At 37.8% G+C, this 12,767-nt stretch overlaps 1 protein-coding gene across 5 annotated transcripts in view; it reads left to right on the top strand.

Annotated features, from left to right (window-relative positions):
* Positions 1-12,767, top strand: part of ARHGEF7 (Rho guanine nucleotide exchange factor 7) — a 127,007-nt gene that overhangs the window by 104,705 nt on the left and 9,535 nt on the right. For 4 of the 5 annotated variants that reach the window (XR_003544974.2, XM_027743405.2, XM_027743410.2 and 1 more), the window contains 2 exons: positions 3,210-3,299; positions 6,516-6,692. Coding sequence is in view for 4 of the 5 variants with exons in the window: in XM_027743405.2 (XP_027599206.1) it covers positions 3,210-3,299; positions 6,516-6,692 (267 nt within the window). In the remaining variant the exon portion in view is untranslated. The remainder of the gene's footprint in view (positions 1-3,209; positions 3,300-6,515; positions 6,693-12,767) is intronic. The other variant, XM_027743406.2, reaches the window with a different exon arrangement.

Here is a 12,767-nt window from a genome sequence, read left to right as displayed (position 1 = left end):
AAGTCAGAACAACACTAAACTGAGAGACTCTAGTGAATGTACAGAAAAAGAGAAGGGTCAAGATCTGGATGCTTGGATATTTTGGAGTGGAGTGAACATTGCAGGACTGGAAGAGATACTAAGCAAGTTTGCAGGCAACAGAAAACTCAGAGCTGTTGACTCCCTCAAAGGCATGGAGGTCCTGCAGAGAGACCTCAACAAATTAGAGGACTCTGCAATCACCAACCAGATGAAGTTCAACAAGGGGAGGTGCCAGATTCTGCACCTGGGGTGGGGCAACCTCAGATGTAGGTACAGACTGGGGAGTGAGATGCTGGAAAGCAGTGCCATGGAAAGGCACCTGGGGGTCCTGGTCAATGACAAATTGAATATAAGTCAGCAGTGTCCTGGCAGCCAGGAGGGCCACCCCTGTCCTGGGAGGGCATCAGGCAAAGCATCGCCAGCTGGTCAAGGGAGGGGATTGTCCCACTCTACTCTGCACTGGTGCAGCCTCACCTTGAACATTGTGTGCAGTTTTGGGCACTGTAATATAGGAAAGATATTAAGCTGTTAGAGAGTGTCCAAAGAGGGGCAGCGGAGATGGTGAAGGGCCTTGAGGGGAAGCCGTGTGAGGAGCGGCTGAGGTCACTTGGTCTGTTCAGCCTGGAGAAGACGAGTCTGAGGGGAGACCTCATTGCAGTCTGCAATTTCCTCATGAGAGGAAGAGAGGGGCAGGCAGTGATCTTTTCTCTCTGGTGACCAGTGACAAGACCTGACGGAATGGCCTGAAGTTGTGTCGGGGCAGGTTTATGTTGGATATTAGAAAAAGATTCTTCACCCAGAGGGTGGATGGGCACTGGAACAGGTTCCCCAGGGAAGTGGTCGCAGCACTAAGCCTGACAGAGTTCAAGAAGTTTTTGGATAGTGCTCTCACGTATGTGGTGACTCTTGGGAATGGTCCTGTGCAGGGCTAGGAGTTGGACTTGATGATCCTGATGGGTTCCTTCCAACTTGGTATATTCTGGGGTTAATGTTATCAAGCAAACACGGTGTCCACTTAGTTGTCAGTGACACCACTGTAATTCTTCTGTAGAAATTTGTGTGATTGAATAATCCAATTACTTGCATCAAAGACAGGGTATTTTGTTGGCCAGATCTTTACTGTAGCTTTTGCTTCTTTGTCCTTTGCTCATGTGCTTTTTAAGACAGAGTTGTGCCTTGAGTATGGGATGCATGAAGTGTCTTATGGTGACAGTTGTCTCTTATTGGCTTATGGAGGGTTGGAGAGTGAAAGGTTTTCCTCAGGACACTGTTGGTTTGTCTAATGTGTTAGTCTTTCTGAATGTGCTTTGAATTTCATATGGTAAAGGTTATGGTACTGAATAGAATGATCCTCTTCATGGATGTGCAAGTGGCTATTTTAGTTCGGGATGTTTTATCCTTAAAGGAAAGTATCTGTTGAGGAAAAAATGAAAGTACTATAGTACAGGATCATTTCAGATATTGGAGGATGGAGATTCAGTAGTTGTAATGATAGTGGTAAAACTGTCAACTTGCTGACTTAGCAATTATTAAAGAACACAGTGGGAGGAGTTAGGAGTTCTTATTTGGGGGAAGGAGGGAATCTGTAGCTTGCAAATATATTGTTCTACTCCTAATTAAATTAATAAAATATTTTGTATGTAGGAGATAACTTTCAATAAAAGGTGTTCTTTGACTTAAAGGTAGCTTTAACTCCAAGAGTGTTACTTACAAAAATCCTTACGGATTCCTAGTAATTAGAAGCTTCTGCTAGTGCTCATTCAGCTTTTTCAGCTTTTTTGTGGAGCTGTAAAAGTTTTCCATGGAGGAACTTCCATTGAACTTAAAGCATACTGATAGATAGGTTTGGGTTTTATTACTTATCTTTTCTGGAATCTGAGGGATTTATGGCCGATGTTTTGAGAACTGCTCTGTCAAATTAGCATTATAACAGACAAAACAAAAGAAGTAAGGCGTTCTAATTGAGTGCCTCACAATACTAATTTCAGAAGTGAAATATTTGTCCTGCTACTGTAATAATCATAATAATGCTGCTGCATTCTAACTACAAAATCCAATTAATTTTCTTACCTAAAAGAGGAATAGCCTATACTTTGGACTACCTGCAACTCTTAAACTCTAGGAAAATTATATCAGGTCAAGATAATTTCTTCAGAAGTTTACTTGACAGCTAATCCTGACAAATGTTTGGACAGTTGGCTTTGTTCTGGTGATAACAAATCACAAAAACTAACAGGATGCATTGGCTGACAGAGAACACAACTACATTTTGATGTTGAAAGTCGTTCAGATTCATGTAGCAGAAAATGTTCAAACCTATTTTTTTCAAGAAGGTAAACAGGAAAAATGCTTTTAAAACAACAGATTGTCTTGCCTTGCTCGTAGACTTCTGGTTCCATCTAAACTAATGGCAGAGGTACCTCTAGATTCAGATTGATTGGAATTTCACTCTGTTGCAAGTATTTTTACTGACTTGCCCCAGGAGAAGATTTGATGTGGAGCTCTACCTTTAGGAAAATTTTGCCATGTTAAGCTTGAATAGTTAGATATTTTTCAGTAGTGCTGATTCTATGTTGAAGTGTGATAAGTTTAATTACTTTACTTTGCACAGATATATGATAGTGGCGTCTTTCCTACTGCACACTGGACTGAAATTGTACTGAAATTATGCTGTTAATTCTGACTTTCATTTTCAATAGTGTGTGCTGTTGAAAGGGATAAATATATATATATATATACACACACAAACACCAGAAGTTTTCAATATGTCTTCTTTGAATTAATACTCTGTTCCTTGATTTCTTTGATTAAATAATAAAGTAATATGCAGATGAAATTGTATGCATAAATAATAACTAGACCATACAGGTTTTTTTCAGTGTAGTGACTGTTTTAGAAGCAGAGTGTTTATACTTCAAAACCCATTCTGTGCAATTTCAGATGCTCAGAAAATTTCTTGAATGTGAGGGTGATTACTCTGACTTGCTTTTTTTCTAAGCATTTCAAAACAGTATTTATCTTTTAAAACTGTTACTTTAGTTTGTTGAGGTTTGGTTAAAATAGTGTGATTGAGAGAATTTTCAAGGGTTGATTAGGCTAAACTTTAGAAATGTAGTGATTTGCAAAGACTTCTCTGTATTAGGAAATATGACCATGTTTAAAATTCTACTTTTTCCCATTGATTCTAGGTACTGCTGCTTTAGAAGAAGATGCTCAGATTCTTAAAGTCATTGAAGCATATTGCACAAGTGCCAAAACACGTCAAACACTAAATTCAAGTAAGTTAGAAAGTAGTCAAATGGGTAGAAATGGCTATCTAAAACACAAATTACATAGTTTGCAAAAAGATGTGTTGTGTGTCCTCAGGCTTTTGCAAATAGCAAGCTGGACCTGCAAGAAATAATAACCTGTTTCTGGCTTAACATCAGTGCCAAATGTTTATGTATTGGATGCCAAGGAGCATGGTTAGAGACTGTTATTCTGTCAGTATTTAAAAATAATCCAGAACAACAGAAACCCAAACTTGTCATGGTTTAAAATTGTACTAAACCTTCACTAGTGAATGAGAGGTGTGTGAACTGAATATGACAGTTAAACAGTACGCTTTTGATTAAATTTCAAGAAGCTGGTTAAGTAGAGATGAGGAATGAAGAAGTCATAATAATTTTGGAGGACTGTATCTTTGTTGTGTTCTATTTAACAAAGACTTTCTCTATGGAAAAGTAACCTAGACTTATAAAAATTTCTTTAATTTTACTGCCACTAGTTGTTTTTAGTATTAATTACAAATTTTAACCCCGTCTCATAATTTCAGGAGAAGTTGTTCTCAGCTATGTGTGTTGCTTAAAGCCATTTTTAGTTTCTCAGATCAATACCTAGCATATTGAAAACGTGTAACGTGCCTCTGGGGTCCTACTTCATTTAATCCAAATCAAGGTTGCCATGTGGAGTTCCTCTGTATTGTAAGTAAAACGTTGCACAAAGCAGGGGAGTCCTCCAGCATGTGTTCCATTTACACGAGGGAGGAGAAAATGCTGTTGGCTTTGTTCCTTTTTGCACTGTTGAATACTGATTTAATTCAGAGATCCTTGGAACACAGTATAATGATCTTGAAGTACTTGGCTGGTTTTGCTGTAGTCAGGAACTAGGACACTGGACATCATAACTTCCTGTCCACTAAAGCTGTTTCAACTTGCAGTATTAATCACTGTTACTGCTGTCTACAGTACTCTGGGCCCATTTTGCTTCCAAGCAAAAGCACTTTATGCTGACAGTTGAGAAGCCTCAAAATGCAATTGCAAACTTAGTTCATGGATGAACTAAGATGGATGACACTAATATGTGTCCTCTTACTATTATCACCTTGAAAAGAATGCAACTACTTTGTATTCCTATGTAAGTTAAAGTGGGAATATGGCTGTTGTCAGTTTGTACATTTCTACAGACTGTAGAAACTTTTGAGGTAACAGCAAAAGCCTTCCTTTTAATTTTTCTGTCTTGATGAACTGTAGATCTCCAAGGTGATAAAATTAACTACTGTTACTATTTTTTTATTAATCCTAATCTATTTTATAGCCCTGTAGTCATTACAGTAGTGTTTGTACACTTAATTTGTACAGTTAATTTGGATAAAAGGAAATGAATGTAATCAAAGTTCTGAAGATATACTGTTGTTCCAAACAAAATTAAATTGATGATTGCTGTTTAAATGCCTGAACTATAATCTATTTATTATTTCCAAGAATAATGTGACAAGAAATGGTTGGGAAAACATTTGCACTTGCATAGTAGAGTGTGTGTGCAGATATAAAATGGATATGTTTTTTTTTTTGCTTGCCTATTTTTTCCTTTCTATGTATATTTAAGAAATATACATATTGCTGTGGGTATCATTGCATACATCAGAAGTTGACAGTTTTTTATTTGCTCTTAGTTGCAGCAAGAAACAAGTTTTTTTTAATTGATAAGCACACAACTGCTTTGTTTGAAAAGAATAGTGTTGTTGTCTAAGACTTTAGGTTTCAGAAAACCGGTTTGTAGACTGGAATTGGAAATGGGGAAAGAACCAATCAACCTGGAATTGCTTCTGTAGGAGCAGTAATCAGTGTAGAATAATAGAATGAGAGAGTTGCCTGTCATCCGTGAAGTATGCTGTTGTTTTACACACTCCATTTTTACTTCCGTGTTAATATTCTGCCTGTCCCTCACAGCACTCCTGGGCAATTCTCCTACCTGCACCTTAATCCAAAGCCCAAGGGGTGCTGCTTTTGGCAGCGTCAGTTCAGCAGAGCTGTGGCACCAGTGCACTCTAGTAAGGTGTGGCATTAGAGGTAGCAGAGCAACTTTTTTTCAGTTCTTTGGGTGGGAAAGATGTGGGGTTTAATTTGGGGAGACAGATGGAAGTGAAAGAGCAAAGTTATACTTTCTCGTGCTTCTTGAATACTGAGTTTGTTTTGCGTTTCTACTTCAAATGAAGACTTAAAATCTTTTGCAATATCATGTGTATTGCAAAAGCACACCCACTTACATGTTTCAGTCCTTGGATATTGCCAGGCCTTTAAAATTAAAAAAGTGTCCTTAGACTACCCCAGAGACCTAAAGTATTTAATTGGGAAGATAGATTCAGATAGAAGCGTGTAGGAAGAGGTGCGTGAGGGGTTGGAACGGGCTAGGCAGTATTGCTGTTAGCCTCTTGGCTTACTCTGTGAGTAAATTTATCACATGGTTTAACAAACAACAAGGGGTACAGGCACAGAAAACCTATACTTTGGCAGTCCCCTTCAGTGGCTGCTGATGTAGAAGTCAGCAGCCGTGCTCTGCATGAGAACCTTTGCTTTTTTTTTCCCCTGCATTTTCCTCTTCATGGTGGTGACACAAGCACTTCTGTGACTGTGTCGTGAGCTGGTGGGAAAATTACCTGCTTGAAAAAACTAACCCTACAAAAGATTCTTTCATCAGAAGGTGTTTCCTTACCTGGCTCACGAAGCAGCTGTACAAAAGATTGTGTCATTACAAGGGAGGGAAAGGATGGAGGTACAGATATCTGATGGGGAAGGGGCTATTGCTTTTCACATCAGCACTGGATCATGCTGGCTTACTGTGTTTATTGTTCTGTGCCCAGTCACCCCCCACCCCCCGACCAGAACTGACACTGTATTTCAAAAGAACCTAATTTCCTCTTCAAAAAATTTTGTTATTTGAAATTCTCAACTGAGAGTAGAAGCTTAAAAGTCACTTCAAAATTGTATTGTAATGGTTCAAACATTATTATATGCTGAGTGTAATTTATACCTAAACCCCAAACAAATTTGAAAAAAAATAAGAAAAAAAACAACTTTGGTGCCTTTTTAACAATATTTTCTCTTTTCCTTCTCTTCCCATCACCTTTTTGCTTTTATTTCATGTGTTTGGTTGTGGCTATTCCTTACGTTCTCCTCCTCATCCCACCTCTGCCTATCCACATCCACCATTTCATTTCACCTATACATCCTTAGCATGGCAAGGCACTGACCTGATGCATAATCACGTCTTGGCTGATGATGACCAATCAAGTCTAGACTCCTTGGGTCGTCGCAGTAGTCTTTCTCGTTTGGAGCCTTCAGACCTCTCAGAAGACTCTGACTATGACAGTATATGGACAGCCCATAGTTACAGAATGGGGTCTACATCTCGTAAGAGCTGTTGCTCATATATCTCTCACCAGAACTAATGCACTTCTGAGCTTTTTCTTAACAAATGCTTGTTGTATCACAGCCTGCTTTTCTTAGATGTTTTCTTGCTGTTCCTTGTCTCTTTAATGTGATATTTTAACAACTTCTGAGGGAGCTCCTGAGACTTCAGTTATACCTGGTGGATGGCTCTATTGCCAATTCAATACACATACAAATAAGTCTTTCTAAAAAGTGTATATCCTGTTAAGGATGCTATTTCTTGAGGGCTTTTTTAACTGACAGATGTTAATTTGTAGCTCTGAATGGTCTTTTTTTTCTTTTGACTTGGTCAGTGTAGTAACAGGTCCTTTGTTTCCTTTTTTATTTTAGATACAGCACATTTTTATATTTTGTACTGAAACCATACTGGTTTGTGAGCTGAGTGCCAGCTATATGGAAATACCTTAGTGGTAGTGGTTGGATTTTCTACATATTATTAACAAAATACAAAGCTGGTAGAGTAAGAAAAATGCAGCTTAGAAATAAGCGGTACAAGAGCTGTAAAATCCTTCAGATATTCACGTATCTGGCCTATTTGTGTGGAAGAGCATTTGCTAATCCATAAAAAATTCTGGTTTTATGGTGCTGTCTTTTCCTCATTGCTTAAAACGTTTATATGAAGGACCTCACTGCTCTCCCCCCACCCCAGTCTGGCAATTGTCATGAAAACCTGGCAGTCCATGCTCATTACATGCAGTGTTTTGATAATCTCATGTTACCTGTGGTCATACTGTCACTTTACTGTATGCAGTAGCGTGGCAGAAAGCAGGGTTTAGATGTTTACTTGCCTGTTAAAATACACAGCTGCCAACTCTCAATTGACCATTCTTCAAAAGACGAGATGAAAATGGTTCCCCTGATGGAGGCTCCAGTGTTCAGCATCTGAAACTCTAGGTACAACTGTAATCAAATTGGCTTGTTTGAAGTTCTGAATAATAGAATGCTTGGCTTTTGGGTTGTACTGTTTGGAGCATGTCCATGACAGATTTTATTGTGTCTTGTAACTTCTCTCATGAGCAGGTTTGTTTTCACAGCAGCTCTTCACTTACAGTCGTGTTGGCTTTTCAGAGAACTGTGACATGCTGTGCACAGCTGAAGGTCTCAAACCTGCACCAGGGGCACTGCTGGGGTGAAGTGTGTGTGTATGTGTTCTGTCTTGTTACTGAAGTAATTGGCATCAAAACAAAAATTACTTGTTTTCTAAATCTTTTTTAGCATTAGGGAAAAGTATGATGAACGTGATGAGAGATCAGAAACAGTTCTCAGTTTCACTAGGGTTCCCAAGTGCAACTCCCTTACCCTTTTCACATAAGCATGTTATCCAGAGTTCAGATATTACTCTGTGAACAAGTTCAGAATAATCATGATGCAATTAACTGCAGCCTGGCAACTTGATCACACTGTTTAGAAGATAATCAATACCTTTCTGCAGGTTACACGATCAGAAAGTTTGTAATTGCTAGTAATTGTTAGTAATTGCTAGTAATTGTTAGTAATAGGCATGCATGGTTCCAGAAGGTGGTCAGTGTGGACAAGATATTTCAAAGCAGCTCATGTCTTCAGATCTGCATTCAGTCTTGTTTGATGATGTGTTTTATCCTCTCTTACTATTGTTGGCATTCAGTAATGTGACTAACTAAAGCAGTGGTGCTTACAAAGGAGAGTTTTCAGGGCTATGTTTTACTACTGGTCATGTATTTATGTAATGACCAGGAACGTCTGTATGTTGAATCTTTTTTAAATGGAGGAGTGTTGCTTAGAGAAACGAGATAAGTATGTGTGCTCCATGCCATTTCACAGCGCATTTGTAACACACTTCACTCCCCTCTTCCTTTCAGTCAGTTTTTGTTTTGTTGGTTTTTGTTGGTTTTGTTGTTTGTTTTTTTTTTAATAACATATATGGAAAGTATGGATTTTTGCCCTGTTTCTTATGCTGTGGTGTTCTAGTTGAATAATGTTTTCTGCACTGGATAAATGATAATTCCTTTATGTCTGTTTCATGTTATATAGTGTAAATATGAGTTTGTAATACACTTGTTGCACTTGAAATTTCCTTATCACACAGAAAGGTTTGCTATCCAGATATGAAGATTTTACTGACTTTATATGCACCAAAGCTTTGACGGTTTACCACCATTAATTATTGTAGCATTTAAGTCATTAAGTATTATCATAATTAGGATCTCTCATATTGTCTATCCTCATATTAACATCATAGCACATTTAAAACCATTCTATGTCTTCAGTGTTACAGGCTGTAAGCTATTGTGAACTGATCAGGAGTATTAATGCAAAATGCTTAAAACAAACAAACAAACAAGGCAAATGTGGAAATGGTGGTATTCAGTCCGAAGGTTCAGTGTTTCTATTTTTGTGGAACTTCAGTCATGGTAATAACAGTACCTTATGTTTATGCAATTCTGTAAATTGTATGTGTACAGTTACAAATACACTGGAAGGATGGAGAATCTGAATTGGAAGGTAGGTTCAAGCCATTGTCAGCCCCTCTTCACATGGCTTATGCAGTGTTTCCATAAATTAGTATTTGCCATAAATTGAAACCAACCAATATTAATTGGGTGTTTTGCGTAATCTTGCCAAAACACAGTAATGTGTATATAGTGACGTAAAACATAGAAAAAATAATATATATTGTGCACTTCATTTGTGAATGGGAGAAGCCATCTTTAGTAGGTGACTGCCTTTTGAAAATGCAAAATGGATGTATATCTGAATGTTGCATTGTACTGTACAGTATGCATATTGTTTGTGGTTGCATATATCAATTAAGTGTTTTGTTTTCTATAAAAAGAACATCTGTTATGTACAGTTGAAATAAATTTTCCATTTGCTAGACTGTGACTTTAATATTTAATTATTACACAGGGGAAAGGACAGCATAACTTGTAACTTACCACATTCTCTTCTCCTCATGCCTCCTTTCTCTTCCTTCCTTCTTCCCAGAGGAATCAAATGCTGAAGTGAAAGACCTTTTTTGACATAACTGTGTAATCTTTGTTTAATGTAGTTGACACCTACAAGAAATTCAATGTAATGTGAAGTATGTATTCTTCTATATCTTCTCTTTTTTTAATAACATCTATAGAATGTTTCTCTGTTGCCTCCCTTTCCCCTTAAATTGATTTTATTTTCTTCTTTTTTTGATTTGGGTTTTTTTTTGATTTCTTTTTTTTTTTTGGATTGGTGTATTCTCAGTAAAAACTCTGACTGAATTACTGAAACAATCTCTGCAGGTCTTGTTACCAGACTAAAATTTTATGAATATGCTAATCGTTTAAATAACTTACATGTTTCCAAGATTTAATATTACAGTGTTTCTCTTTTTAAAGTAAGAGTTATCTTTAGTCTTTCTGCTTAAAAGATGCTCATATATGAGTGAATTTAAATAAAATTATAAGCTAATATACATACTAAAATGTTTACATCAGTATAAATGAAATGATCGCTTCTTTCTATTAGGAGGTCATAACATTATTTTGCTATGATTGTAGCAATTCTAGTTTTAGTCCTGCAGCCCTCTGGCTGGAAGTTTTTGTGTTGGTTAGTGAAATACAGGAAGTTTAGTGGGATGGCTCTTTATAAATGCTGTCTTAGAAATATCCCACTTCTTCAGATGGTGTATTTGTCTGTTTAAGCTATGCATTCTGTTCTTATGTTACTAACACTTGCATACCAAGTTGTGTTTTGGTCCACTTTAATTATTTCCATTTCACTCATCAAAGCATATTGCTATAAAACTGCCCAGATCAGTCATCTGAGTCATGTGGAGTTTTTTCCTGTTTGTGTGTCACTGTTAGTTAAAACAAACAAAAACCAACTTCGTGCCCAAACCTTTTTTATTTTTCCCAAGAATTTGCAAACAGTGCTGTATTTTATACAGTGAACTAAAGTTTAGTCTGATACTTGGATTCTGATTTGGTTTTTTCTGTACGAAGATATTAAAGGGCACCCTTTTTGATTTTGGCAGATCTGTAGCATGAAGGATTGTTTTTTCCAATAATTAAATCTCAACACACACAGACTCTGGGAGCACCATTTTTAGGATCCTTTTTATTAGGACCTCATGAAAAATTCTATGACTCTGGCCAGCTGGAGGAAGGAAAACTGTTCTTGATTGACTGGAGAGAGCTGGCTTTTAACTGAGGCCTTGAAATTAGCTGCTTTAAGTAGGTGATGTGAATACCCACCTCCATTTTACTGTTGGCTTCACTGGTTCTTGGACAGACAAGGTCTTGGAACATAGGCAGAGACTTAATATCTGGTTAAAGTGAAAAGGTATCTGAATTCCATCCCCCTTTTCTTATCTCCCTCCTGCAAAATTTCTGGACTCTCTTCACATGTGTCTGCTAAATGATTCAGACAAAAGGACCAGACTGTTTACCAGTACAGCTCCTTCTGAAGCTTGTTTTCTGTCAGCTTGTTGAGGTCCCTTCCAACCCAAACATTCTGTGCTTCTGTATCAACCATTCTTTAAAATGGTCAAGCTCCTTTAGAGGAGAGGGAATGAAAGGCTGGGATTGTGAGTTATGATTGCAAACAGACATCACTGAGAACCTCTGTGGCATTCAGTCTCTGTAGTATCTTCCTGTTTTGGTGTTAAGACCATACTCCAGGGCTAGGAGTGACATTCTACCTGTTTCAGACAGGTATAAAGTGAACTTCTGTCATGAAGTCTTTCAGCCATGTAAATATCAGAACAGGTTTCAGCTTTCCTTTTTTTCCCAGAAATGCTCAGAACTGCTTGCTTGTTTTTGTCTGATTGATTCGGCTGGAAAGGACATCAGACACTGAAAACTGAAAGCAGGGGGCTGTTACCCACAGGCTTATTCTTGTATTTCAGATGTTGCACCACATTATGCAGAGGGTGTTGCTAAGGTCTGTAGCCCTGATCTGAATGCTGGGTGGGCTGTGTTGTTACTGGCTTTAATCTGGAGGCTAAATTTGCTAACCTATAATTTAGGGCAGAGTATTGTCGAAAAGCATTGTAATTCTTTATTCTCCATTCTAGGACTGAGAGGTATTGATAAATACCTTTATTTTTGTGATGGAATTTAATTGATGGAAACTTAGTTGAATCTTGATTATAGTGGTCAGTTATTTACCTTAATTATTCAACAGATTTGTAAATAGTGGAGTTGTTCTTCCAAGACCCTGGATTTAGGAGTTCCCCATTGACAAGTTATGGCAACTTACTTGGCCTTAATATTTGTTCATTATTCTTGAAGTAATTGTTTGGGTTTGCAAACATCCTTTCTTCTCCCATCTACTTTACTTCCCCCAATACCCCTCCAGCCCACCCCCACCCCTCCCCCCCCAAAAAAAAGAAAACCAAATGAAACCCTGTTTTGTACAGCTTGGGGTAGGGGATGCCCATCTTTAAAAAAAAACCACAAAACTGAACAAACCCAAAACCGTCCAACTAGTACTTTTGGTTATATTGTCTTAAGGTGATTTAGGGACAGAATTGTTGGAAGTCAATTTAAATATAATCATTTGCCCTGTTTGACTTTGAGTGAGACCTAGTAGTGTCTCTCAATAAAATTCAGAAACTTGGATGCTTAGGCTTGAGGGATGGCATGACAAACTGAAGTAACTTGATTCTTCTGCCCTACTTCATGAAAATGTGGGGTATGTCTCAAAGGTGTTTGGAATTATCTGAGCTGCAGGAACTTCCTAGACCATGCTTTTTGTACAACACAATGTGAAATACCCACTGTACTGCAACACAACACTCTCTTCATGTCCTAAAGCTGTAGCTTTTGTGGAGAGAAATGGTTACACAGAGAATAGGCATAAAGGTGGAGGCACAAGGTGCAGTTTAGGGAATATTCCTGAGTACCAGTGATGAGGTGACTCTGCTTGAAGTTACTGCTGGATATGTAATTGCCAGAAAATGCATGTTAAAAAAAGAAAAGCTGCTGACATAAATGGTGCATAAAAGCAGGATAGTGAAATAGCTTCTTTCTGTCTTTAGAACTTGACATCTCAAGTCTGTTACTGTGCACATACTCATTT

This window comes from Pipra filicauda, unplaced genomic scaffold (genome assembly GCF_003945595.2).
Source record: "Pipra filicauda isolate LSUMZ 115617 unplaced genomic scaffold, ASM394559v2 scaffold115_size4368891_pilon, whole genome shotgun sequence".
NCBI lineage: Eukaryota > Metazoa > Chordata > Aves > Passeriformes > Pipridae > Pipra > Pipra filicauda.
Note: the sequence above shows the minus strand (reverse complement) of the source record. Positions and strands in the feature narration are given on the sequence as shown.